This window comes from Pan troglodytes, chromosome 8, assembly GCF_028858775.2.
Source record: "Pan troglodytes isolate AG18354 chromosome 8, NHGRI_mPanTro3-v2.0_pri, whole genome shotgun sequence".
NCBI classification, from domain to species: domain Eukaryota; kingdom Metazoa; phylum Chordata; class Mammalia; order Primates; family Hominidae; genus Pan; species Pan troglodytes.
In genome coordinates, this window is record NC_072406.2 from 117,174,391 (window position 1) to 117,202,308 (window position 27,918).

The following is a 27,918-nucleotide window of genomic DNA, read 5'->3' on the forward strand; positions in this document are numbered from 1 at the left end:
ACCCGGTGTAGTGGGACGGTGTCGAGTATTTCAGCGGTTGGAGAGGTCAAGGTTAAAAGTGCAGTGAAGGACAGAAGGGTAAGAGGCAGAAGGGTGTGGAAGACCGTCAAGCTCACAGTGTTTACCTGTCTTTCCCAGCAAGGGCTAGCCCCATTATAAAAAGAACAAAACCCAAAGACTCAAAACTTCATTCCTTTCTGTACTGAACCCCACCCTTGATTGTTTGTCCAAGGAAGTGCCCAGTTTCTTGACTGTCCTCCATGGCCTGGATCATGCTTGTGAGGCACTTTCATTTAGCCCCACCGCAGTGCCAGGCTCCATCAGACACCTTTTGGTGGAGGTGATGGTCTTTTAGGCTCAGAAATCTACTCTGGTTATATAAGGAGGCTTGTCACCTCACGTATGGTTGCTGAACTGGGAAGTGGGTGGAACGAAAGAAACAGCAGCCGGGGGAAGTGACCATGAAGAAACTTACTGTTGTATGTCATTAATCGCTAATTGCTGAATGATTTTATTATATGGCAGCCATAAAATATCACTTGAGGTTTTACAGCCTGTGCTAGCTTTAAGAAAACAATTCCTTATGTCAAAATGACTATTAAATTAACTGATTCCATATTAAACATCCTATGGACTCCCGATGATTTATGAGGCTGTGTAATGACTAAGAATCCTTCCTTTCTGCTGCTCTCAGGAAACCAGCAGCCATTTTTGGAACAGCTACTGACCTTGGCAACCTGAGAGATGTGCTGGTTTCTAAGACATCTGGACAATTGGAGTTAAAACACTCTCATTTTACAGATAAGGAAACTGAACCCCAGGGAGGTAAAGTGACTTAACCGGAATCACTGTGTAGACAAAGTGGCCACACTGTATCTGTTGTGCTGATGTTACTAATAATTATTTATTTGTCCTGTTATTCCCAGCCATCCCTACTGTCTCTCTTTAATAAAAGGCAAATTGAATCTTGGAAAACTCTTTTGTATATAACTTCAAATATAATCACTTGTGAGATAAGGTGTGATGCCTTTCGGTCACACCTATTTGCATTGTTGCCCTGAATTTGCTTTTACATGTTTTTGGTGGAGGTAGACCCAGTAAATTGACTGAAAATAATTGTTTGGGCCTTGCAAGGTATTTCCACCAGAGCATTTGCACCTTCACACTTGGAGCACTGTGGGGATGCTGAATAGACACCAGCCATGTCCCCTCCTTCAAAGAGCTCAGAATCCAGCCAGGAGACCTGATCCTCGGGTGTCACATGCTGTATTGATAAAAGACTATTGAAAGAAGCCTGGAGAAGTAGTTAGCCTAAAGTTACTGAGCTAGAGAAAGCTGAACAAGTCAGCCAGTAGCCTATGCAGCCAGTCGCAGCTCTGCGGTGTTCCTGTAGTCCTCTCTATGGTAGCAGCTCTGAGCATGCTGCTAGTTCCCCATAGTGCCTGCAGATGGCCCCAGAGTGCTGCCGGAGCATGACTTCACCACTCATTAATTGATTACTTCAAGCAACATTTGTTGAACATCTGCTAGGAGTCAGGCACTGAACTAGGCATTAGGAAACAATGGTGGGTGAAACAGACACCGTCTCTGCCCTCTTAGCACTTATGGTGTAGCAAGGAAACAGGAAGAAATCAAATAATCAGACAATTAAAGTTGTGATTACTAATTGTGGTAAGAGCAATTTAAGATGATTAAAGGTTGCCATGGTGAGTGTAAAACCAAGGGATCTAGTGTAGACTGGAACTCCGAAAGGCCTTCCTTAATCGTCTGTGAATTAGTCAGGGCTCTCCAGAGAGAGAACCAATAGGAGATAGATAGATGCAAAGCTGGATGGATGATTGATAGATAGATATAGATGGATGAGAGGGGATTTATTAGGGGAATTGGCTCGTGCAATTATAGAGGTTGAAAAGTACCCCAATAGGTCTTCTGTAAGCTGGAGACCCAGGGAAGCTGCTGGCATGGCTCAGTCCAAGTCCAACAGTCTCAGAATCAGTGAAGCTGAGGGTATGAATCTCAGTCTGAGGCCGAAGGCTTGAGAACCTGGTGGGGGGGGGGGGGGTTGCTGGTTGAAGTCCAGGAGTCCAAAGTCCAGAGATTCTGGAGTTCTGATGTTCAAGGGTGGGAGAAGAAGGGTATCTCAGCTTTGGGGGAGGGAGGGAGATAGCTGCAGAGAAAGAGGTAGGGAAGGAGATAAAAAGGGAGAGAGAAAGAATTCACCTTTCCTCTTTTTGTTCTCTCCAGGCCCCCAGCCCACTGAGTGATGCCTGCCCATAGTGAGGGCAGATCTTCCCCACCCAGTCCACTGGCTCACACGCCAATCTCCTTTGGAAACACCCTCACAGATATACCCAGAAATAATAGTTTACCAATTCTCTAGGTATTCCTTAGTCCAATCAAGTTGACAAGTAAAATTAAACATCATAGTGTATATATGACAGGGAATCGGAACCTAACCTAGTCAGATATATAAACATACTTAACAAAACTAAATCACGTAGGGTGCAGGTAATGAGTCTTTTTTGGGGGTGGGCATCCATCTCTCTTGATCTGTGTGAGTGAATATGGGGAGATTCAGTCATTGTGGCTGACATCAGTAGCCCTGGTTAGCAGCCTAACTGACCTACTAGGAAATGATGTGCTTGTGGTTAATTGCCTCCTCCTTGTGCACTTCAGCTTCCTTACCTAAAGGGTGAGAAGTTTGCACCAGAATCATACCTACTCAGTGTGTGGTCAGGAAACTGGGTGCTGGTTCACAAACTGCTACTAGTCTATGATGAGATAAGTGCACAGATAAGTATATCTATTGAGAGTGTGGAAACTCGTGTAGCAATTTGACGTTCTTTAATATTTTATTGCATTTACAAAAAAAAATCAGTCTGGGAAAATGAATTCATCCCAGGTAACTTGAGAACCAGCTGCACGCGATGACCTCTGAGAACCCTTCCAGTGCTAAAAGCCTTATACTCTAATTGGATGGGGGTAGAAACTTCTAGATCAGCATTGTAAAATACTCAGTGTAAGTTCTAGAGGCTGGAGTTGAGTGGTTATGAGTGAGACGATGTGATTTTAGAAAGAACATGTTCTTAGCCTGGGTCTAGAACACAGAAGTCATAATACCAGCAGAGTCAGAAGTTAGTCATTCTAAGAAGACAGCCACACCATGTCATTTACTGGCAATACACCTAATCTCCAGGCTAAAGCTTAAAAGACCAGACCTAACTTGGAGCATTTGTAAAAGAGGAAGAAGAAAAAAGAAAGAAAAATCCAATAAACTCAAATAACCAAATATATATATTTGATGTTTGTTCTTTCCTAATCCATTTAAGTCCCATCAAATTGCTCAAAAGCTCCTTTGATTTATAAATGGAATTTAGGTAGTGAGTCATCTAAAATAAAAACGATTTAAACTTTGAAAAGTAGCTCCCATGAAGCAGAATAAAGGTACTTAAAGGATTTCTATTTCCCAAGACCCTAGAAATACCATGAATTGGAGTATCTCTGTTTAACTGCTGTTATGGATGGTCCCTTGGGTAAACACTGTGCTTTATAAAAAGCTAATACTCAGAAAGAGTTTTTAAAAATTAATATTCGTGCATGGGCTCATCTGGTGGAAAAATGCATGGTTGACATTTTGTGACCACGTTGCACAAAAGGCCTGCATTAACAGTAAGAAGCACGCCTTCCCCTGTCCCATCCCTACTGAAATATTTCCCTGTGAACCTTGATTTCTTAGCTCTCTCTTCTTCAACATTCAGGGCAGGAGCATCTATTCTAGACCTGTGATCTTACTGGGAAACAGTAGACTTGAGGAGGCAGAGATGAACGGGGTGAGAAAGATCTGGGTTTAGAGGTTGAGAGTTGGTTTTGGAAAAGCTGAACATGAATCAGGAACAGGCTGGGGCACCCCCTTCACTGGCCACAAAAGGCTGCTTTTTCCTTGCCAGGAGCAGAGCTGGTGTGGGGTCTTGGATTTGCTGCCTCACATTTGGATTGTTACATCTAGAGACCTTACTATATTTGACACTATTGCCTGCCATGTGTGTGTTAGGCACCCTCAGCATGTCATGTCATTCTGGAAGAAAGAGAGTCATAATAGCCCAGCACCAGTCAAGACTGCTCCCTTCCACTCTTCTTATTTGATTAGCCAAGTAGCCTTTGCTCTAGCTACCTGGTGTTGTTCTCTAATTGGCTTCCCCTCCTATTCCTCCTATTTGGAGGAGTCAGGCTCCTCCAAATCATGACCATTTCTTTACTACTCACCTTAGCCCCCAGTCCTTCCCTTCATCTTCCTCCCAGGAATCATTGAGCCTTCTCTCTCACCAAAAAAGTAGAGCCTACAAGACGTAAATGTACCAGCTTTCCTTTGCCCCTGAACTGCCCTCCAGAGTTCTTGCTCTTTCCCCCTATTTCTCTGAGGTGTTGAAAGAATAGCTGTACCTTCTTTATGAATTTAAATTTCCAGGTACACTTTTAATCCTGTCTCTTCCCAGATGTTAGGGGTTTTGCTTCATCCATTAACTCTCTCTTGGTTCACTATCTTCAAATTTCTTATTCTCTGCCACTGAAAACCTCATTATTTCTCTTCCATCTTGAAAAAGAGACAAAAAGAAACCATTCCACTGTGCATCTATATTTCAAAACATCATATTATATATGATAAATATGTTCAACTCTATCTGTCAATTTAAAAGAATAAACAAGGCCAGGCACGGTGGCTCAAGCCTGTAATCCCAACACTTGGGGAGGCCAAGGCAGGCAGATCACCTGAGGTCAGGAGTTCAGGACCAGCCTGACCAATATGTTGAAACCCCATGTCTACTAAAAATACAAAAATTAGCCAGATGTGGTGGCAGGCGCCGGTATTCCCAGGTACTCAGGAGGTTGAGACAGGAGAATTGCTTGAACTCGGGAGGCGGAGGTTGCAGTGAGTTGAGAGTGTGCCACTGCACTCCTGCCTGGGCGACAGACTGAGACTCCGTCTCAAATAAATAATAAACCTCAATTTTTTCCTTTTCCACCCAGGTGACTTTCCTGTTTGCCTCCTTTTCTTCATTGCTAAATTGTATGAAATTAGTTGTAATGAATGTGCTTCCTTACCTTCAAATCACCTTTAAACCCACTCCCATCTGGTTCCTCCACCACTACTTCCTTTACTGCAACCATCAGGCACCTCCTAATGGCCAAATCCCATGCTTTCCTTTAATTTCTCATCCTACTTGACTTCAGCAGATGTTAACACGGTTGTCTACTTCCTTCAGGAGTCTTTGTCCTTCCTTGATCATGATTTTCTTGTTTTTCTTTTTACCTTCCTGACCATCCTCTGCTGCATCTTTGCTTGCTTCTCTTGGGTTGGAGATCTTATACATGTCAGTGTTTCCAGGATGCTCTCTTCATTGTTTCATTTGCTTGCAAAGAGACACATTTCCCCACTCTCATCAATGCTTCCAGTCCCTCTAAAGATTACCAAACCCTATCTCACACCCTACTCTCTCCAGAATTTCAGACACACACTTCTCATGCCCCTCGCAACATCTCTACCCTGATATGGCTCTAATACTGCCAGATAGCTCTACTGTATACCTCAAAACCCAACTGTCCATAACAGAACATATTGCCATTCCCCAAATGTAGAAGAACTGCATCTCCTCCTTTCCCCAACTTGGTTAAATGAGTTCTCCTGATTTCTCAGATTATTTTAGTTAACAATATCGCTATCCATCAAATTGTCTGACCTAGAAATCTCAAATAACTCCAGACTGCCTTTATTCACTGCATCAGTCCCTCTGAACAGCAGGGTCCAGCCGCCCACACCCTCTTGGCCCCCTTGTTGAATTTATTACACCTTCAAACCCCTTCCCTAGATGCATCTGCTTTTTCCCTGTTGGCACTTCCTTCAGCCAGGTCCTCCTCTTCTTTTGCCTGGACCAGCTTCCTCTCTGTTTCTCTGCCTTCAGTTTTACTGCCAAAACTTGAGTCAGTCCTTTATGGCTTCTTGTTGTTTCCTAAAACACCGGCTAAATGAGGTTATCATTTGGTTAAAAACTTCTGCTGCTGAAGTCAAGAGAGAATTATTTAAAAAAAATTAAAGCGTAATGACACATTAGTGAGTCATGATTCCTTGTGAAGTGTGTCACAAAAATTTTGTGGCCAGTAATAAAGAACTGATGTTGATGAGTTATCACCCTCATTTTCTTTTTGAAAATTTGAGGCAATTCAAGGTTATCAGTAAAATGATGTCATTCTCACATACTTGCATTCCTAAATGAATAGAAATCAATGGAATGACAACTAATGTGTCAGCTTCTTTAATATTTCTTACTGACCATAGTAAGATGCCTTTATAGATCATAAAGAGATATATTGAATATAAATCATTGTTTTTGCTATGCAGGATTTCATTAAAGATTATTTGAGATTTGCTCAAAATCAGAATATGCTCACCTGATTTTCTTACATGTGAACAGCATCTACCATAGATCGTTTTGGAAATCAAGATAGACAAAAACTAGTCTCAATATTATACAAATCCTTTAGCATGACACAGAATGCCTTCCCATAACAAATTTCTGGAACATCTTTCCAAACTCATAGTCATGTACTATCCTAATCTCTCCACCCATACCCCACACCAATCACTGTTATGCTTACATGCCATAAGATTGTATGCCTTCAAGTCTTTTGGCAAGCCTTCCTTTTGCCAGGCCAATGAAGGCAGGGAATGTAATTCTAGGCAAATCCAGGAAATCCACTTATCTTGTAAAGTTCTGCTCAAAACTTTTGAAACTCCCTGAACCCTCTCTAACACCTTTTCACTGTGGCTAAGAGCATGTTTCTGGGACAAACCTCTTGGCTTCTCTATTGAAAGCTCTAATATTTGGGTCAGATTTTCTAAGCTTCAGTTTCCTCGTCAGCCTAATGTCGATAATAATGCCATCTACCTCATAGAGTTGCTGTAAAGATTTCATAAGATTATTAACCATGCCTAGGGAGTTCTTCTGCAGCTCTTCCTGAGTTTAGATCTGTTAATATCCGCAACTCCTTCAGACAGCGCTTGGCTCTGCCACGCTCAGCTGGAGTCAACTTCACTTTGCATCTTTCTGAAGCATCTAATACTGTGGAGTAAATTAATTTTCAATGACTTTGATGTTGTCCCAAGGTAATTCTCTGTGATACTTTCCAGCAGGGAGCCTTTGAAATGTCGTCCCTCTTATAATTAATACATTGTACTGTGCTGCACCTATCAACAGATGGATTTATCATTACACATTCAGACTTGACAGAGGTCAGCCATCATCTCTCTCCATGTGTCCTTGCATACTCCTGGCAAGTTGGTCTCTTTCCCTTTTTTCTTTCCAAGTCCCCCCCGCCCCGATCCCAACCTATCCCCCAGTCTAGCCAGATCCATAGCTTTCTGGCTGAAAGTAATTATGGTATCAGGCTGAAGTTTTGAGGCTTGGAAGGGCTCTACTGTGTTCAGATTTCACTTCTGACTGGAGTCAGTGAGCTACCACATTATCGAACATGTATATATACTCCTTCTAAATAATGGAGGACGTAGGAACTGGGCTTCTCCCAATGTCTCTTCTCTCCGCTCCTGAGATTGATTCCCGAGTTCTGCTCCATTTAAATTCCCTCAAATGTAATTAGGAAAAAAGGTATGGACATTTATCAATATCATCAGCATCTTTACCTTTCATGTCTTACTAGACCTATATCATAGTTGAGGAAACTAAGGTTGAGAGTGGTTATCAGTCCAAGTTAATTAGTAGGTGGTACAGCCAGGATCCAATGCAGGCTTACTCTAAAGCTGAGATTTTAATTCTGATTTTATACCACCTCGGTGTCTCCAGTGAGTGTCTCCTTCAAGGCTATTTTCAGATTCACCACCAGGGAGGTTTCTGGATCAAGTAGATCTGAATCAGATATATGTGACATCTTCAGAGAAAGGGAGAAATCCTAGGTTCTTTCTTTTAGAGCAGCTTCCCAGCCTGTGATCAAGGAACCTCACATCATCTCTTGCAATGGAACCAATGTCCCAGCCCTTTTAAGAACTCTACATGGGAGAGAGGTAGTTCATATTTTCTCTACAAATCACAGGACCCTCCCTTGATAGTTAAATAGGATGATCTCAGCAAAGCTGACAAGATGTTTCCATGTTTGTTAAACAAGAACCATTTGTTTAGCTCAGGAGCATCTGTTGAATAAACAAGATATCTGATGTGCCATTTGCTCATTGGAAATTAACAAACCCTTTAAAAATGGCAATTTGTCAGGAGTTATATGAAGCAGAATTCATTCTCAGCAAGTGAACAAATTGAAACTTCCTTCCCAGGCTTTCTAGAATCCCCCAGAGCCAGTTGTACAGAAAAAGTTCAGTTTAATTTGCCATCATTAAGGAAAATATGCAGACAGTGATGGGAGAAGAGAAGCAAGTATCCTGCTAGGGAAATCGAAGAGTCCTGGGAGAGGTATTGTCCAGTCCAGTTGGGATGAGCTATTCCCCTTCTGGGCTGTGTTTCCATTTGGAGAGTGTAGGACTCCTGGAAGGGATCAGCTTTTTCTTCTTTCATCCTGTTACCAGGAATCATGTGGTATAATAAAACTGTCATCAGTCAGCATCATTCCTGTCTGTGCCTCCCCATGGGGAGGGAATCAAATGGAGGGTTAATTTACTCCAAGAGTAAAGGCAACAAAGAAAAGCATAAAATGAATGAAAGGCTGTCACTACTCTCATGTGATGGAACAGCTATTAGAATCCTGACTAAAAGGAAGTCTGTGTGTAGTTCTGTTTTCCTCATGAAACACACGAGCTTCCTGGTATTGGTCCATCTTGACCTGCTCCTTGGAGGAGTACAGTGTGCTGGCACCAGGTGGACTAAGCATATTGGGCAGTGAATCTAGCATTTAGTAAGTCCAGATACCATGCTAAGCACATTGCTGACATCAATTAAACGCTCACAAAGCTCTCGTTTGTTAAATTTTTTTATTTTTATTTTTTGTGGGCTTATAGTAAGTGTATATATTTATGGGGCACGTGAGATGTTTTGATACAGGCCTGCGATGTGAAATAAGCACATTATAGAGAAAAGGGTATCCATCCCCTCAAGCATTTATCCTTTGAGTTATATACAATCCAGTTATACTCCTTAAGTTATTTTAAACTTTACAATTAGTTATTATTGACCATAGTCACCCTGTTGTGCTATCAAATAGTAGGTCTTATTTATTCTTTCTAACTATTTTTTTGTACCCACAAAGCTCTCTTTTATCCCCATCTATAGATGAGGAAACGAAGGCTTAAGTTTGCGTAATTTTTCCAAAGTCACACAGGTAGAAAGACATAGAAATGAGATTTAAACTAATGCAGCTTGAAAGTTCATTGGTTTTATTTTCATGTTGCATCACTTCAGATAGCCCTTGAAGATGCAAGGTTCCTGGGTCTCTTGGTGTAAAGACTGAGAAGAGCAGCCTCTGAATTCACGAGCACTACTTTGGGCAGAAGTATCAGCATTTTAAGCAGGATATTACTGAGATTCCTGGGAAGTGCTGGCTGGCTGGAGGTTGATATGCTATTCTTGCTCGGTTGCAATTCAAATTCTTTATTTAGAGAGAGTTTGGGATGGGAGGTGGTGAGCTCTCGGACTTTATATAAGCGGGTCCCTGTGGGCTCTAATTAGAAGCTAAGGAGTTAGCTGACTCTGGGCCCTGAGCAACTTGCTGCCTCATCTTCTCACATTAGCCCTTTTAGCAATTGATCTTGTAAACTTTCTGAATCAGAGAAATTAAAGATGAAAAAGCGCCTATTAAGTGATCTTGCCCCAGCCCCAGACTAGGCAGAATGACTCCAAAGAGAGGATTCCTGAGTGTCTAGTTCATTTTAATTTTAATTGTCCCAGAGGTTGTGACTTCTTGATCTTCCCCTGAGCAGCCCTTCCCAGGCTGATGGATACGAGCATGAGCAGTATCTCACAGGAGGCTAACCGCTCTGTGCCAGGGCTATGCGTGTGCTATGCATGCTCATTTTGCCCTGTTTTCCAGGGCCTAGACTTTTTCACATATTGCCACTGGAATGTGCTGGGGCTTAGGAGGAAACCTTTTCTTTCTTTCTCTCTCTTTTTTTTTTTTTTTTTTGGTGGTGAGGAGGTAGATTAAATAGTCTCGTGTGTAAATAGGATCTGGCAATTTTGCCTGTTTCTCCCCGTAGCCAGATGATGTGTCTACAGCAGGATTTATGCAGGCAAAATGGGGTTGAGGATACATGACAATAATTGGGATCAAGGACTGATGATCCCTTGGGAAGACCACAAACACTGATGGCAGGCACGTGGTGAGTACTCCTAAGCCTATGCTAAGGGTGTCACAGTATTATCTGGTTTAACTTTCACCATAACCCTGCGAGGTAAATATTGCTGTTATTCCCTCTTCAGAGACAAGGATTCTGAGGCCCAGAGAGGTTGGAAGCATGTCAAGGTCATATAGCTATTGGGTAGTGGGGCCAGGATTTAAACCCAGTTCTCTCTGTGTAAACTACATACTTTACCCTACTATACGGTGTTAACTACCTCATAATAAAATGTACTGAACAAGGTCACACTGAGGAAGAGACAGGAAAGGACCAGTGATGATTAATTGGAGCTGGCTGTTGTTCAGATCAGCCAGGTTTAGCTTTCTACACCAGGAAGACTGGGCTTGTGACATGAGTTCTATGTGCAGGTTCCAGGTGCGGAGATCTTGCAGGGGGATTTGGATACCTATGTTCACTTAGATTGTGACCCCTTCCAGGCCTAGGCAAAGGGGATATTTCACCCTTGTTTCTCCTGCTTAGAGAATGACGCTGGACACAGGGTGTTCAGTCTGGTACACACGTAGAGGGTCTAACTGATTAATGCTGGTGTGCTCTGCAGCCCCGCCCAAGATGCCCTTGCTTGTTGCTGAAGATCTTTTTATTTATTCCACTTCTTTCCTTGGGCTGTTTTTGGCTGTGGGCTTGGGCCTTTCCATGAGGCTACTGGTAGTTGATTTTAGAGCACAGAATGTTAGGCAGCAAGGGCAGTCCTAAGTGGGGAACTATCTTCAGTTCTGCGGCAGGGAGTGGAGGCATGAGCGTGGGAGGCATGGGGGTGAGAAGCATGGAGCCACTGGATGTAGAGGTCAGAGGGAAGAGTTCTGCCAGGGGAGCTGGTACCTCGGACTGGGTGGGGGTGTGGCATCAGAAAAGAATTACTCGTGTCACAGTTTGTTCCCAGGTGGTCCCTAAAGGATTTGTTTGAAGGAACAGGGAACCACAGACGTTTATTTTCTTTCCCTCGGTGTTTTGTGATTTCAGGATGCAGTTTGATCTGTGTGTGTGTAACTGTCTGAGAAGCCATGAAGTAAAGGGAAGTCTCCTGAGGTTAGGTTGTGGAATCATTTCAATCCTCCCACTTTTCCTCTGCTGCCTGAGGAATCTTGGGAAAATCACTTAAACTGTCCTTCAGTAAAGACCTCATTTTCCACATTTTCAACTTGTGGGAAATACATACTTTATAGGTTACTTCTTCACATTAAATGATATAAAGAAATAAGGTGCCTGCCACAGAGTAGCTCATTCATACATGCCAGGCATTTTCTTTGCTCTCTTTTTGTCTTGTCCAGACAAGCCTGCACGGTGCATCACCAGATGTGCTGTGGAGCCAAGTCCGTGTGAGCTGTGTTTGAATTGGGAGCTGTCATTTATCAGCTGCGGTGACTTAGACAAGTCCCTAGCTCATCTGAGTCTCTAGTCTCTCATTGATAAAATGCAGACAAACATAGTACATTCCTTGTCGGAATTTTGATCATTTGTTCAACAATATAATTGAGTGCCAGTTTCGTGCTACGAGGTGAAGTTATCATGGTGGGCACAGCAGCCAAGATTCCTCCCTTCAAGAAACGTGTAGTCTAGAGGGGAGGCAGGCAGTATTCAAATCATGAATTCAGTGAGATAACACACACAGAGCATTATGTTGTCGCAGGAACATGTCTCTCATAAGATAGTGCACAAATCTCTAGCTATCGTTACATTACCCTTGGGGCTACTATGGTTATTGTCTTCTTCCTGGGGGTCCCCATATGGTTACAACCTCTTCCCTGTTGTCTTCCCACTTATACTATGAACACGTAAAGCAGATGCCCATTTTCTACCATTGATTCCAACCTCAGTCTGGGTCTGGGATAGCTGTAAGTAAGGCTTTCCCAGGAAGTGGGCTGTCAGTGTAGACTCTGGTCAGGTCTGTCTACACCGATATCATGTACCAAAATGCATGCCCCTAGCAGTCCCGAGGCAAAGACTAGGAAATTCTGATTTTATTCTCTTCAGAGCTGAGATACAATTAAAAATGTTACCACAGTAATTGGCAACATCCATTAACTTGATGAAAATTGCCCAAGGCAGCACATTTTTCCCCCTTGTGCACATTATTAGCCTATAAATACACCTGGTTCCTTTTTCTTTCTTCTCCAGAACTTCCACAAAACATCCTCTCATCCTCCCAAGCTGTCTCCTTAATGCCCTTTGCCTTTTTATAATTAACTCCCTGAATTCCTCCAGCACTTCCAGTCAGTAGCACATAATCTTGCATCTAATTACATGTGGCATGGTGGGTCATCTGAGAGGTAGCATGGAAAGCCCACATTACTGAAAGGAGAGCACTGACTCAGTCAGCAGAGCCCAGGGTGAGTCTCAGCTCTGCCTTCGCCTGGCTTAGGATCTTAAGTGACTCAGCTTTCTGAGTTTGCTCATCTATGGAATGGGAGCAATGATGTCTACCTCCTAAGATGAAGGCTATTAACATTAGATAATGTGAACATGCTCTGTGAAATACCAAGTGCTGGGAGCTCCTATGCATTGATCCCAGCATCTCCTTCATCTGCCCATGCCCTCCCTGTTCCATCCTCTGGTCCCTGCTTAGGGGTAGGTGCAGGTGGGTTCTGGCAGCACAGGGATGTTCACAGAAGCCCTCTCCTAATGGGTGTGGTCCTTGCTGATGGGGAGTGACACCTTGGGGACCTCACCAGCAGGAAATTCCTTTTCCTTTTAATATACTCGCTTCATTAGTTTCCCTATAAAGAAGGGGGGCGAGAAGGGGTGGAGCAGAACAGGAGGCTTTCTAACAATCAGCAGTGTAACAGCTGTCAGTGCAGAGGGGAAAATCATAATGCCCCCTTCCTCCTGAGCTGTGGAGTCACTGAACACCAGAGACCACAGAGGGAAGGGATCCCTAGTCTCCTTAAAGCTCCCAGCCCCAGCAACCTCTTCAATTTGCAGAGGAAGAGACTGTACCCAAAGAGATCAGTAACTTAGTCAAAACTACACAGCTGGTCAGTGTGACCGTGGTCAGAATCAAGGTCTTTATACCAGTCCAGTGCTCTTTCCATTACGTTCCAACACAAGTTTTTATTAGTCACTTTCTACATAATCAGGAAGTGTGGAAATGAGTGTGTGTGCACATGTGTGCCTGTGTGTCTCTGTGTGTTCCATAAAGTGCTTGGAACCTGGTGTACATGTTCATTAATGTGTTCTTGCATCATTTCATTTCATCATTTCCAAGACCAAATCAGGAAGATTTTTGATTGTTATATCAATTTGAAGGTTCAGAGAGGTTAACTATAACTTGCCCAAGGTAACACAATTAATAAATGTAGAGTTGAGATTAGAATCTAGGACCTATGATACCAAAGCTCCTCTCTGAACCACTGGACTATAGAAGAGACGAACTTTTGTCTAAAAATGCACGTGAGTTAGAAATGATGCCCAGTGTGTAAGCGAAATCTCCACAAGTACCCTGTTATCCTGAGCTTGAGACTGAGAATTGCAGGGCGGTGAGATTTTTGTTCATTCCTAATTGTTTTCCTTTAAGTCGTCTCTATGGCCTTTATAAACCTGTTTCTCTCTCAACTTGCATACTCTCCACTTTACCAACCCCACCATCCACCCTGGCCTCCTGACCTTCACATCATCACTGGACTCCATGCTGGGTGCACAGGCAGCCCTCGGGAAGTACTTGCTTTAGGAGACACAGGGCCAACTCGTGGGCCAGCAGGACGATTTGTGCCTCATGTAGATGTTCCTCTCTTTTATACCCACTTTTGAAGCCCCAACCCTTTGTGGAACTGTTCGTTGGAGCTATGCTAGGCTGTAACTCACACATATGCTGTAAACAAATGGGCCATGTGGTAGGCTGTGTAACAGTTCCCAGAGTGCTTACACACAGTAGGTATTCAGTAAGTATTTGCCAAGCGACTGTTTGTCCTATTCCTAGTAGAGCAGTTGTCCAGCTGTCTTTAGGTAAATTTTCGTGGATTTTCACTACTTTAACACAATCATAAAATCCCAGGGACCAAATCTCCATTTAAAATGGCTACCGCCAGCATATGACATGGTGGTGGCTACAGTTCACTGAGATTCTTTAATCAAATTGAATTTCTCTACCTGTGGGGATTGGCCTCTTGACATGCATATGCTTTGCCCTGAAAGTATTTCATGTGGCTGCTGCATTTGGTTCCAGCCATATAGAATGTATAAAGATATCAGATTAAATTAGACCATATAGTTTTCCACCCTTCCTTCTTTCCTAGTAGGAATTGTGTCATATTTGTGACCCAATATAAACTTATGTGTTTTTATCATGTAAGCAAAAGTTACATGAAAAGTACTTAGTCTACCACATGAGATGCACTCTAATATTTTCTATTCCAGTCTCTTCTATTTTATGAAACATTATTTGTGTTGTGATTCACTAAGTGTATTTCGTGACCCACTAATAAGTCCCAACCCTATGGTATGAAGAACACTAATCTAGTCAGTGAACTTTTTAATTTGCTGGGGAAACCAGAAGGATGAAGGGGCAATAGCTATCCAGGTGTCATTAAGATCGTGCATATTCTGAGCAACTTCCTAGGGGATGTATCGGTAATGACTCTCTGGTTGCACGAAACTGACTAAATTAAACACACACACACACACACACACACACACACACACACACACACACACACAGAGGGATGGTATTAGGATCCAAGTAATAAATACATATAGTTAGACTTTAGGCAGAACCCTATCCTAGGACCTCACAGAGTGATCTCTTTTTGTCTCTTGTCTCTGCTTCGCTCTTCTATCTGGAAGACCAGCTTAAGATATCCAAGACTAATTGCTTCAAGTCTCATGTTATGGTCTCGTAAACCAACCCGAAAGTCTGGGAAAAGAATTCTTTGATGCAGCTTGGTGTGTGGGTGTAGCCTGATCTACTCAGCTGCTGACAAGTGGCAGGACCTCATGGTACAGACATGGGTGTCCGTGTCTGCACCTAAAAATCTGTGAATCTGGGGCTAGGGAGCAGTTGACAGAGGCAGGGGGAATATCTATAATTTGGGAGGAAATCTTCCAAAGTGCCCACGAGAGAAGCCGTGTTCATTTGAGCTGGATGAGATCCCTGAGTTCTTGCTGCCCCAGCGTTTTCACAGGACGATCACATTTGTCAAGCAAATCACAGATGACTGTGTTTGACAGCTCCAATATTGCTTTGAGGATAAATGGTGAAAATAGCAGCATAATAATATAAAATGAAGACTTTATTCAGTTAATTGCCTAGAGATTAATTAAATGAATGAAATCTGTTTCACCATATTATGGGACTCTTTTCAACATTTATCCTAAACATACTGCTGGGGTTATTGTTCCCATTCATGTATTTATTCATCTACTTAACAGATATTTAAGAAATGCACAGGGAGGCACGGTGCTAGGCACTAGAAGAAAATGCAATTTAGTCAGATCTAGAGCCTGTCTTTAAGAAGAATGAAATCAAGAAGGAGACAAAAATCAGGTATACAAATAACTGAAGGTGGCGTGAGATAGACTATGCTTGAATCCAGGCTCCATCTCTGTTTCTCACTCTGTGTCAATAGTTACACAACTGGAAATTTCAAAATCTCCATTTCCTCATCTGAAAAAAAAGAAAAAAAGATTATATTACTATCTCAAAGTTTGTTTAAAGATTGAGGTCATATATCTAAATTAATAGTAAAATTCTTGGTACGTTAAAGGTGTTCTATAAATATTAGTTGCACTTACGATATTTTGAGCACTATCATACTAAGTGTTACATACTGCAAAGTGTTAACATGTGCCTCTCTTTCTTCCAAATGTTTTACATACATTTAATCAATTAGTTCTCATAAAAACAATGACAAGGGTGCCATTATTACCTCCCCATTGTGCCGATGAAAAAAATTTGAGGCATAGAAAAGTTAAGCAAATTGCCTAGAATCCCCCAGTGACTGAGTGATGGAGCCAAGACTCTAACCCAGGGTCTGGCTCTGGAATTTATGCTCTGAGCTGCATTAGTGATCTGTGAAAAGGAGCACCTGTTACAGTCTGAGATTGTATCTTGGGCTCTAATAAATGATTCTCAGCTCTGACTTCACATTCCTATCACCCAAGAGCATCTAAAAGCTATTGATTCCTGGACTTGACTCCTGGTTAGTGATTCTCAAAGTGTGAATCTTGACCATCATCATCATGTCATCTATGTATTTCTTAAAATTCTTGGGCCCCACCCAGACCTCCAGAATCAGAAACTCTGAGGGTGGAGCCCAGCATCGGTGTTCCAACAAGCCCACCAGAAGATTCTGATGCTAGCTGCTACAATCAGAATCAGAATGAGAGGACTATTGCTCCAGACCAATTACTCCAGAATTTCTGGAAGCAGGGCCTATGCATTTGTATTTAATATTTTTGGAAAGTTCCTCAAGTGATTCTAATATTCAGCCCGGGTCATGAGCTTTCACAGAAGCTAAATATTGAGCTGGGCCATAAGCAGGGAATATGTAGAGTGGACTAGAATGAATATTTCAGGTGGAAAGGCAGCTTGAACAAAGACATAAAGGAGGAGAAAGTTTGTGATGTGAATTGGGGAAATATCTTGAGATACGGCAGGGTGATGATAGTCAATAGTAACATATTGTATATTTCTTTTTTAATTGGTCTCAATGTGCCTTTATTTTTTTGAACTTTTATGTTTGGTTCAGGGGTACATGTGCAGGGTTGTTTTACAGGTAAACTCATGTCATGGGGGTTTGATGTACAGATTATTTTGTCACTCAGATACTAAGCCTAGTACCCTATAGTTATGTTTTCTGCTCCTCTCCTTCCTCCCACTCTCCACCCTCTGGTAGGCCCCAGTGTTTGTTGTTCCCCTCTTTGTGTCATTTAGCTCCCACTTAGAAGTGAGAACATGTGGCATTTGTTTTTCTGTTGTTGCATTAGTTTGCTAAGAAGAATGGCCTCTAGCTCCATCCATGTTCTGGCAAAGGACCTGATCTTGTTCTTTTTTATGGCTGCATGGTGTACCATGGTGTATATGTACCATATTTTCTTTATCCAGTCTTCCATTGATGGGCATTTAGGTTGATTCCATATCTTTGCTATTGTGAATAGTGCTGCAATGAACATTCACGTGCATGTGTCTTTATGATAGAATGATTTATATTCCTTTGGGTATATACCCACAAATTGGACTACTGTTTCAAAAGGTAGTTCTGTTTCTAGCTCTTTGAGGAATCACCACACTACTTCCCACAGCAGCTGAACTAATTTACACTCATACCAACGTGCATAGGTATTCTATTTTCACCTCAACCTCACCAGCATCTATTATTTTTTGACTTTTTAATAATCATCATTCTGACTGGCATGAGATGGTATCTCACAGTGGTTCTGATTTGCATTTCTCTAATGATCAATGATGTTGAGCTGTTTTTCATATGCTTGCTGGCCATATATATATCTTCTTTTGAAAAGTATCTGTTCATGTCTTTTGCCCACTTTTTAATGGTTTTTTTTTTTTTCTTGTAAATTTAAGTTCCTTGTAGATGCTGGACTTTTGTCAGATGCATAGTTTGCAAATATTTTCTCCCATTCTGTAGGTTGTCTGTTTATTCTATTGATAGATTTTTTGCTGTGCAGAAGCTCTTTAGTTTAATTAGATTCCATTTGTCATTTTCTGCTTTTGTTGCAATTGCTTTTGGCATCTTCATTGTGAAATCTTCCAGTTCCTATGTCCAGAATTATATTTCCTAGGTTGTCTTCCAGGATTTTTTTTATAGTTTTGGGTTTTACATTTAAGTCTTTAATCCATCTTGAGTTGATTTTTGTATATGATATAAGGAAGGGGTCCAGTTTCAATCTTCTGCATTTGGCTAGCCAGTTATCCCAGCACCAAAACAGCATGATACTGGTACAAAAACAGACATAGACCAATGAAACAGAATAGAGAGCATGGAAATGAGGCCACACATCTACAACTATCTGATCTTCAATGAAGCTGACAAAAACAAGCAATGGGAAAAGGACTCCCTGTTCAACAAATGGTGTATTGTATATTTCAAAATTATAAAGTATATTTCAAATTTATTTACCACAAAAGATGACAAATAAATGAGGTAATGGATATGTTAATTAACTTGACTTAATCATTCTACAGCATATACATACAGTATATCAAAACTTCACATTGTACCCCGTAAATGTATACAACTATGATTTGTCGGTTAAAATAATATTAATAAAATTATCATTTTTAAATTTAAAATCTAGCTAATCAGTTTATAAAGCATCCATACTTTGACCTTATCAGTATTTTACCCTTAATATTTCCCTCATGCATACCCCAATATTCAGTGTTTTTAATTCCTGGGGAAGTTTTTGCCCTGGAAATAATACTCACAAAGAAGAAAAACACAAAGGATCTTGGTCCTGCCACTCCCTTCCAAGACCAAGAGCTAAGTGTGTTATGAAGAGGCTGGTACTAATGTTCCAAGTTGGATTCTAGGGCCACTGACACAAGCTCTAGCTGTGTCTTTGCAAAGGGTTGGTTTCTGGTCTATGGCATGAATGGGGTTGGACAGGATTGTGATGTTTCTGAGGTTGTAGCGTCCAGCTCTCTTGAGGACTGTCGTGGCTGGGTGAGCGGTTATGGTTCCCAAGAAGTTCCTGTCTGACCTATTTTATATGGTAGGATTTGGAGACTGTTTGCACAAAGGGTTAAGTTGCTAAAAATAAGTTTGAAGCCACTTGACCTTTTCTGGCACTTCTATTAGTAGCACCTGTGAGTCTGTGGTTCTAGGAGCTGATTCCATTTCTTCCCTGGAGTTTTGGCTGTGGCTTCCTATTTCCTTTTGTTCCCTGCATCCTTTCTTGGTCTTTGGTCAGAACTCAGAAGGGCTCCCAATTATGGAGATTTTCAGATGATTCTTGTGCTATTATTGAGCTCATTAATTGTTATCCAATTAATGACAATACCCTCAGGAAGGCGAACAATCTACAAGGTAAACATGACATGGGACACAGGCAGGAAAGTGAGACCTCTTTTGGCCATAAGACAGTTTGTCTTTGAGATGCAAACACCATGCTTATGAAGTTTATCTAACAGAATGAAAGTGTTATAACCGTTCATTCAACAAATATTTACTGATGATCTACCATGTGCCAAGTGCTATAATAGGATCAATTGATACACTATCCAGTAAAAGCCTGTGAGGTCAAGCATTGTGTCTAATAAGGAGGAATAAAGGTAATTTCAAGTCAGTACAAAGATTTCTCCACTGGGGAGGAGACCAGATTGTTACAGGAGCCTTGTGAAGAGTTGGTTCCAAGGATTTGTGATGTACACTCAATCTAGAGAGGGAGAAGGTGCCTAAACTGAACTTCTTAGTAGCAGGGGCTTCTTATATCTAGTGCCTTGAAAAACACTACCATTACTAGTTACTTAACAAATGTAGAAGTATCAGTCGGGGAGTTGGGGGAAGAAGACAGGCAGGAAAGTATATTAGTTTATCCTGTCCTTCAAATAGAAAATAATATTGTCATAGCTAAAATGTAACGACTGCATTATATGTGTCAGACACTGTTCTCAGGGATTACTACTTAGCTCATTTTAATTCTTCTAACTCTATGAAGTAGGTATTATGAACTTCCATTTTATAGATGTGGAAACTAAAAATCATTATTTGCACACATGTGATGAAGAGTTTACACAGAGGGCCTGATCCTAGTTCCCTTCTTGAAGAAGACTGGAAAAATCTACTGGAAAACGTTAGTTTTTCCCCAGTCATTAATGTTAGTCTTCAGAAAATCCCTGTGGTAGAATTCATGATTGAGTAATTTTTAAAAATTATTTATTTATTTTTAGACAGAGTCTCACCCTGTCACCCAGGCTGGAGTGCAATGGTGCGATCTTGGCTCACTGCAACTCCTGCCTCCCAGGTTCAAGTGATTCTCCTGCCTCAGCCTCCTGAGTAGCTGGGATTACATGTACACACCACCACACCCAGCTAATTTTGTATTTTTAGTAGAGACAGGGTTTCACCATGTTGGTCAGGCTGGTCTCAAACTCCTGACCTCGTGATCTGCCTGCCTTGGCCTCCCAAAGTGCTCCCAAAGTGCTGGGATTACAGGCGTGAGCCACTACGCCCAGCCTATGAACTTTTTAAATGTTCTTAGGATTTTCATAAATTCATACCTGATCTTCACATCTTTATTTTGTCCTATAAAATTTTGTTTTATAGTCATTTAATTAAAAGTAGGAATACAGCATACTCAAATAAAGGCATTATTGATTACTTGTTTACATTAGCAATAATAATATATACTGAAACAATTTATCTTTACTATCTGATGCTTTCTAGAAACTTTCTAGGAGTTTTTTTTTTCAGGCAGTTTTAATAGGATGCTTGAAAATTCATCTTTACTCTTTTGCAGACATTAAGCACAGGGAGCTTTATGTGTCCTGAGGCTAGTTCTGCACTGAATACTGCTCATGGCCTTCTGGTCTATCCTGGCCTAAATTTGGTCCTAGAAATGTGAAGGAACTTGGATGCTTGAGAGGGAAGAGGTGCCAGGGGCAATTATTAACCTGCTTGGCATATCTGAGCAGGCATGCCTCTCCTCCCCTCCCTAATACCTGTGGCAATGTCACGGCCCCTCTTACACATGCCTCACCTCATTCTATCATCACAGACCTCAAAAAAGTGAAGCCCAAGCCCCAAGTTTTCTTTTCTTCAGCCATGTTTAATCCTTCTTAAGGTTTCTTTGCAAAAATCTTCACTCACTACTCCTCTACTGTTGGCCCAACCTCCTTTTTCTATTCTCAACTTTTCCTTCTTACCAATTACCTTCAATATGAGTGACTTCCAGTTCATGTAGTCTAGAACCAAAATTTTCTGCAATATTGAAAATGTATACAGAATGCATTCGTATTTCCTAAATGCTGCTTTAAAGAGACTTACATGTTGGAGAAAGGGAGGCAATGAGGCATGATGTTTATGATTCTTACTCTAGGAGAGATGGATGGGCACAAATCCCATTCTTCTCACCAGCTAGGAGAGGCAGCTTACAGGAGAAGTTAAGCTTATGGCTCAAAGCCACCTGCCTGGTTTGAGTCTGAGTTTTGTTGCTTCGTGGCTACATGTCTTTGGGCAAGTTATTTAAGCTCTTATGACTAATTGTGCCTTTTTAAGTAGAGAAAAAATCATTCCTAACTCATAGAGTTGATGAGAGGATTAAACAAAATCAACATTTACATTTTAAATATAGCTAACACATAGTGTACTCTCAATATCAATGAATTGTTATTATGTGATATTCTCATTTTACTGAAGAGAAAAATTAGATAAATGATACCTTCCTTAAAAGTTCATTTTGAGGATTAATGAAGATAATGCTACATTTTCTTAATCTTATAAACACCGAACACAATGCCTGACACAGGAATGGTCTCAATACCCATTAGCATTTATCACCATTATTATATATACTTTCCCAAACATTTCCACAAGTTTAACCCTTATGATTTTCACTTTTCCTTAAAGAAGAAAACTCTGAATGTTTGCATCATGTATTTCTTTGCTTGGTGTATTTGTGCGTACTTCCCTTGCACTGAGTTTCTGGAAGTGGAGACTTGGGACTTTAAGACGAGGGACCTGATTGCTTACACCCAATGAATGTCAGATAGTTTCCTGGTGAGTTGTTATGGTTCTAAATAACAGTAAGTTCATGGGCTTCTCCGCAGTTTGTGTTAGGTGAGGAAGTGCAGTTCTTGAATGCCTATTTGTGCTGCCTTGTTACTAGGGGAGGCGCAGAGTGCAAGCAGCAATTAAGCGTGTCCAGCTAAGGCAGTGCTGCTGCTGCTTTTTTTTTTTTTTTGAGATGGAGTCTCGCTCTGTTGCCCAGGCTGAAGTGCAGTGGCTCCATCTCGGCTCACTACAAGCTCCACCTCCCGGGTTCATGCCATTCTCCTGCCTTAGCCTCCCGAGTAGCTGGGACTACAGGCGCCCACCACCATGCCTGGCTGTTTTGGTATTTTTTTAGTAGAGACGGGGTTTCACCATGTTAGCCAGGATGGTCTCGATCTCCTGACCTCGTGATCCGCCCGACTCGGCCTCCCAAAGTGCTGGGATTACAGGCGTGAGCCACCGCGCCCGGCCAAGGCAGTGCTTCTTAACGGGGTGTGATTCTGCCACCCATCCCCACCAGGCGATATTTAGCAGTCCCTAGAGACATTTTTGGTTGCCACAACTGTGTGAGAGTGTTACTGCATCTGGTAGAGGCCAGGGATGCTGCTAAATATTCTGCAATGAGTAGGACATCTTCCACAACAAAGAATTATCCAGCTCAAAATGTCAACAGTGCCAACATTGAAAAGCCCTAGGCTAACGCCATCAACATGGCAGAAGGTGGGCGGCGGCTTCCCTCTGTGGGCTGGAGGAGGGCCTCAGGCCACAGCTCAGATTGTGGTGAAGAATGTTCTTCTTACCCTCAGCATCCAAGTTATTTTACTATACCTCTGGCCAGCTGAGCAGCTTAATTTCCTCCCCTGTGGACCTGGGGACAGAGCAGTTTTGAAGTACAAATCTCTTACCCCTATCATTTCACCCAAAGGGGAGCCTAATCCTGAGCAGTGCTGGAGCTTAGGAGAAATATTGAAGAAAGATAATTAGGGTCTCTGGCCTTAGGAAGTTTACTGTCTGGTGAGTTGCATATATTTATAAAAATCATTCTATTTCTAATTGATAGCTTAAGCAAATAAACATACACACACCTTCACAAACAAAGGCACCCTATGGGCTTGTATGTATCAAGAAACTGCAAACCTGAGATAGAACTAAGAAATGGATTCAGATTTAAGGACCTTTAGCTGTGTCTAGTGGTCTGTCTGTCTCTTAGTGCATTTCCCTGTTTGTGTGAACCTCTGACTCTCTGATTCTCTAGATGTATGTGTGTGTGGGAGGGGAGGGTGGTGAATGTATGTGAAGCTGCACACATGTGCATGAACTGTCTCTGTCTCTCTCTGTTTCTTTCTCTATCTCTGTGTGTTTCTGTTTCTCTCTGTCTTTTGGCTATTGTCTTCATATTACCACCTCTCTCTCTATTTCTCTGTCACACTGTCAATTTTTTTTTTCTCTCTGTATATGTACATCGTTTTTATAGACCTGATATTCCTATCAGGCAAGGAATATTTCTCCTGGTGACAAGATTTGAGAGACAATTCTTTCCTAACAGCTTCAGTAAGAGAAATCTTGAGGATGTCTTCTAAGTTGTGATCACCTGATCACCATAGCCAAGATGTCTCATGACCCTACTGGATCACGTGACATTCCAGGGCTTCAGAGGCATGGGCTGCTGTGATTGACCAGCCTGGCCAAAAGCACATAGCTGGAGTCAGGTAGACAGCTCCATAAAGGATGACAGGAAAGGGTACTGAGCAGACCCAAACCACAGGTGTCCACTCTAGTGAGCCAAGAGCAACTCAAGAGAACAACTTAATAACGCAAGTGCTGGAGGATGTGTGATCTACATTCTGGGTTCTCTAGAAGTATAAAGGAGAGAGATCAGTGTGAGCTGGCGTGACGAGGGAAGGCTTCCAGGAGGACTTGATTCTTGCTTTCAACCTTGAAAGATGTGTGAGATTTTAACTAGATGGAAGGAAGTAAGCCTTCCTGATGAGGGAAGAGTTTCTTTGCATGTTTTATTGGTTTTGTTGCCTTGTTTTAAGCTCCCAAGAGGCAGAGACTTTTCTTTCTTTGTTAGTAGAGCATAGTATTCATTGACCACAATCAGGCTTCGTCAGTATGGTGCCAATTCTCTGAATGCTACTCTGCCAGTAACCGTAGGGAGAGAATGGAAGAATAACAACTGAGAAACTTCTAAACCTGAGAGTACCAGCATGATATAAAGAAACAGGGAGTTGCTTGTAGATTCTTGATATTAGACCTTTGTCAGATGGATAGATTGCAGAATTTTTCTCCCGTTCTGTAGGTTGCCTGTTCACTCTGATGATAGTTTCTTTTGCTGCGTAGAAGCTCTTTAGGTTAATTAGATCCCATTTGTCAATTTGGGCTTTTGTTGCAATTGCTTTTGGTGTTTTAGTCATGAAGTCTTTGCCCATGCCTATGTCCTGAATGGTGTTGCCTAGACTTTCTTCTAGGGTTTTTATGGTTTTAGGTTTTATGTTTAAGTCTTTAATCCATCTTGAGTTAATTTTTGTATAAGGTGTAAGGAAGGGGTTCAGTTTCTGTTTTCTGCATGTGGCTCGCCTGTTTTCCCAGCACAATTTATTAAATAGGGAATCCTTTGTCCATTGCTTGTTTTTGTCAGGTTTGTTGAAGATCAGATGGTTGTAGATGTGTGGTGTTATTTCTGAGGCCTCTCTTCTGTTCCATTGTTCTATATATCTGTTTTGGTACCAGTAGCATGTTGTTTGGTTACTGTAGCCTTGTAGTATGGTTTGAAGTCAGGTATACCTATGTAACAAACCTGCGCATTCTGCACCTGTATCTCAGAACTTAAAGTAAAAATTTTAAAAATATTACAGTGGTCAGATATATTTGGGATACGTTGGGTTAACAAAATGAGACATTTCTCTTTTGGGAAAAAAAAAAAAGAAAGAAAGAAACCGGGTGGCTTCAGACCAAATAAAGTATCCATATAGTCCCTTGTGGTACCCTCAGTCCTCTGCGTGTCTGGCCTCAAGTGTTTTACATTGAAATTTTGGCATTAACACAGGTAGATCAGATTGTTTATTAATTCAGTAAACACTTCAGTATCACCTAATATGTACTACACACATAGGTCCCAATGGTTCAAAAATAAATAAGACAGGATCCTACTTTAAAGTTTATATCCAAATAGAGAAGACACAGAAATGAATTAGCAATTGCGTACATGATTTGATTGTGCTGTGCAAAGCAGTGGTCCTCAAACATGGCTGCACATGGAAATCACCTGCGACCTTTAAAAAATACTGACACCTTGGTCCCATCTGTGAAAGTTTTTATTTCATTGGTCTGGCGAAGAGGACACAGGCATCTGTATATTTCAGAGTTACCTCCCAGGGCTGTCATTAGCAGTAAAGTCTGAGAACCACTGGGATAAGGATGCTTTGGGAGCAGGGAAAGGGCTCTGCAGTGATACTAGGGAAGGAAGGACTGCTGGAGGGGCAAGGCCCAGTGAGCTTGGAAAGAGGAATGAGAGTTCACTAGGGAAGGAGAGGGGCAGGGAGATGAGTGGATAAGGACGTTGGAACTCTTCCTGCTGGAAGTCAGGAAGTCTTTCTAATTTTGGCCTAGTCCCTGTGTGGCCTTAGGCAGACATCCATTTTTTTCTGTGCCTCAATTTCTCCTTCAGTCAAACATGACTAATGATGCCTGCTTTCCTTACCTTAGGGGTCTGCTGTTAGGATAAAATGAGGTAAAGAAAAAGGAAACGATAGAATGTCAATGATCACTGGGAAAAATAACCCATTAGAGTAAAGCCTCATTTATTCAGCCTCTTTGGGGAAAGAAGTGTTTTACATAAATGAACTTTCAGATGACTAAATTTCGACCTTTCAAGAAGTAATAATTTTATTTTAACCAATAAAAATCATTTTAGTTTTTCTAAAACATACCACTTGCAGCCTTAATTTCTTAAACAGAGTACCCTGGATGCCATCAGCCCCTGTTTCTTTTCTTCTGTGCCTTCAGCCCCGCAACATAGATGTCAGCACTGAACTGTGCTGTGTTACAGTAATGCCCCCAGGGCTGTTGAGAAGTGTAGGGATTTGTGTCATGGAAGATTGGGTTTTGAGTTCTTAGGTCTTTTTCATAAGTTTTCCATTTCTCTTGCTATCCAAGTATCAGCTCTTGGTTCTCACCATTTTCAATTCTACTTTCCGTTTCTAACTTGCTGCTGCTTCTCTGCTGAAGACTGGAAAACCGGAATACAAATCTTAGAATAGTGTATAAACTCTGAGTCGTTAGACTATAAGTAAGAGCTTGCCAGAGAGAGTGGATTGTGTGATCTTTAGTAAATGAGTTTTTAATGTGTGTGTCAGCTCTTTTCAGTGGACTTTTGGGGCCTTACTCTGGCCTAGGTCTCTAATTTAGGAGACAGCTGACTGGGCTTTATGTGTGGAAGGTCAGAGGTCCACGAGGATTATTTGTAGGGATTCTCAGGCCTCCATCTTCTAGGTGTTGGCCAGAGAGACCTTTAATGTTTTCCACCTTGCTCACCAGGAGAATTTTGTCCGTGTCAGACCAGATTTTGAATGTCTATTGCCAAACTTCTGTTATTTTCAAGGCAGGAATAAAGAAGGAGACCTAGGATTAAACTCAGGAAGGAAGGAATATCTTGAAGCAAACAGCCCAAACTGAGGCAATACCATGTTCCCCATCGGGTAGAACAGGCAGGTAAAGTGGGAGGGCAGAGGAGGAGGAAGTGGTGGAAGGAGTCAAGAAAGTTAAGACAGAGGAGATAGATGGAAGATGCTGGGGAAGGGAGAACTTCTGGGAAGGTGCAAGGTGGAGAAGGCCAGGAGCAAGGTGTAGACCAGCATGACTATGCACTCTGTATTCTTCTCTGTTTTCTTTGAATCGTTGACTTATTGACCATTCAGTACTCATGTCTCATGACCCTTACAGATGACAGTTCCTAGGAGCAGCCACACTGTGGGGACTGCCAGTGGCCACATTCTGCTGGTTCCCATACTGCAGGATGGTCCTCTTTGAGAAAGTGGATTTCTGAGTAGCAGTTGGCCCTGAGTGCATCCCACTTTGCTGTCTGCTATCGGTGTTGTCACTGAGCTTCTGTCTCTCCCTTCCTTTCCCAGGTCGGTGGCCGGATTGGATAAGGAGGCGGACCTGGTGCACATGGAGGTGCGGACCACGGATGGATGTGAGTTCTGCTACAGCCAGGCTAGGCCCAGGGAGATCTGCCTGCAGGTCTCTGTCCTCCCCCAATTTGCATTTTAATATCTTGGGAAGATGAAAAGCTCTGAGCTCCATTACAGCCACATCCATCCTTAATTCCCAGAGTAAGGGTGAGAAGTCCTTTCCTAAGGGAGACTTTTCATTGAAACAAACTCTTGGGAATGAATTGTCTGGGGATATGAGTTAATGCAATGAATTTTGAGGCTCCTGTTTGTAATTTCTTTGGCATCTTCAGAGTAATTTGAAGAGGAATGTCCATAACTCATCATGGTATTTTACATTCACATGGCGAATTGCAAGGGCTGCCTGCTTCAAAGTATGAACCCTTTATATAGGCAACCTTACCAAAAAATGTAATGGGGCATTATTTACAAAACTGTTTATTCATCCATTCGAGATATTTAGGGATGGCCTGCTAAGTGTCAGACATAATTTTAAGCCCTAGAGAGAGAGAAAGTGATGAGCAAGTTCTATACTATCCCTACAAACAAGGGACTCTTCTAGCAGTGCAATTGCAGGATTTTAAACACATGACCTGCTGTGTACCTTGTTCAGCTGTGTACTTCTTACACAAAATTGGACTGAAAAAGCATCATTTTGTAACAATTTAAGCATTTTATTCTTCTCAGAGTTGTTTATACTTAAAGGGCTCTT

The 27,918-nt window shown here is 41.8% G+C and overlaps 1 protein-coding gene across 1 annotated transcript in view; it reads left to right on the forward strand.

Annotated features, from left to right (window-relative positions):
* The window catches only part of SORCS3 (sortilin related VPS10 domain containing receptor 3), a 617,030-nt gene that overhangs the window by 420,052 nt on the left and 169,060 nt on the right, over positions 1-27,918 (forward strand). The window contains exon 6 of the mRNA XM_016919295.4: positions 27,165-27,229. Coding sequence (XP_016774784.1) covers positions 27,165-27,229 — 65 coding nt within the window. The remainder of the gene's footprint in view (positions 1-27,164; positions 27,230-27,918) is intronic.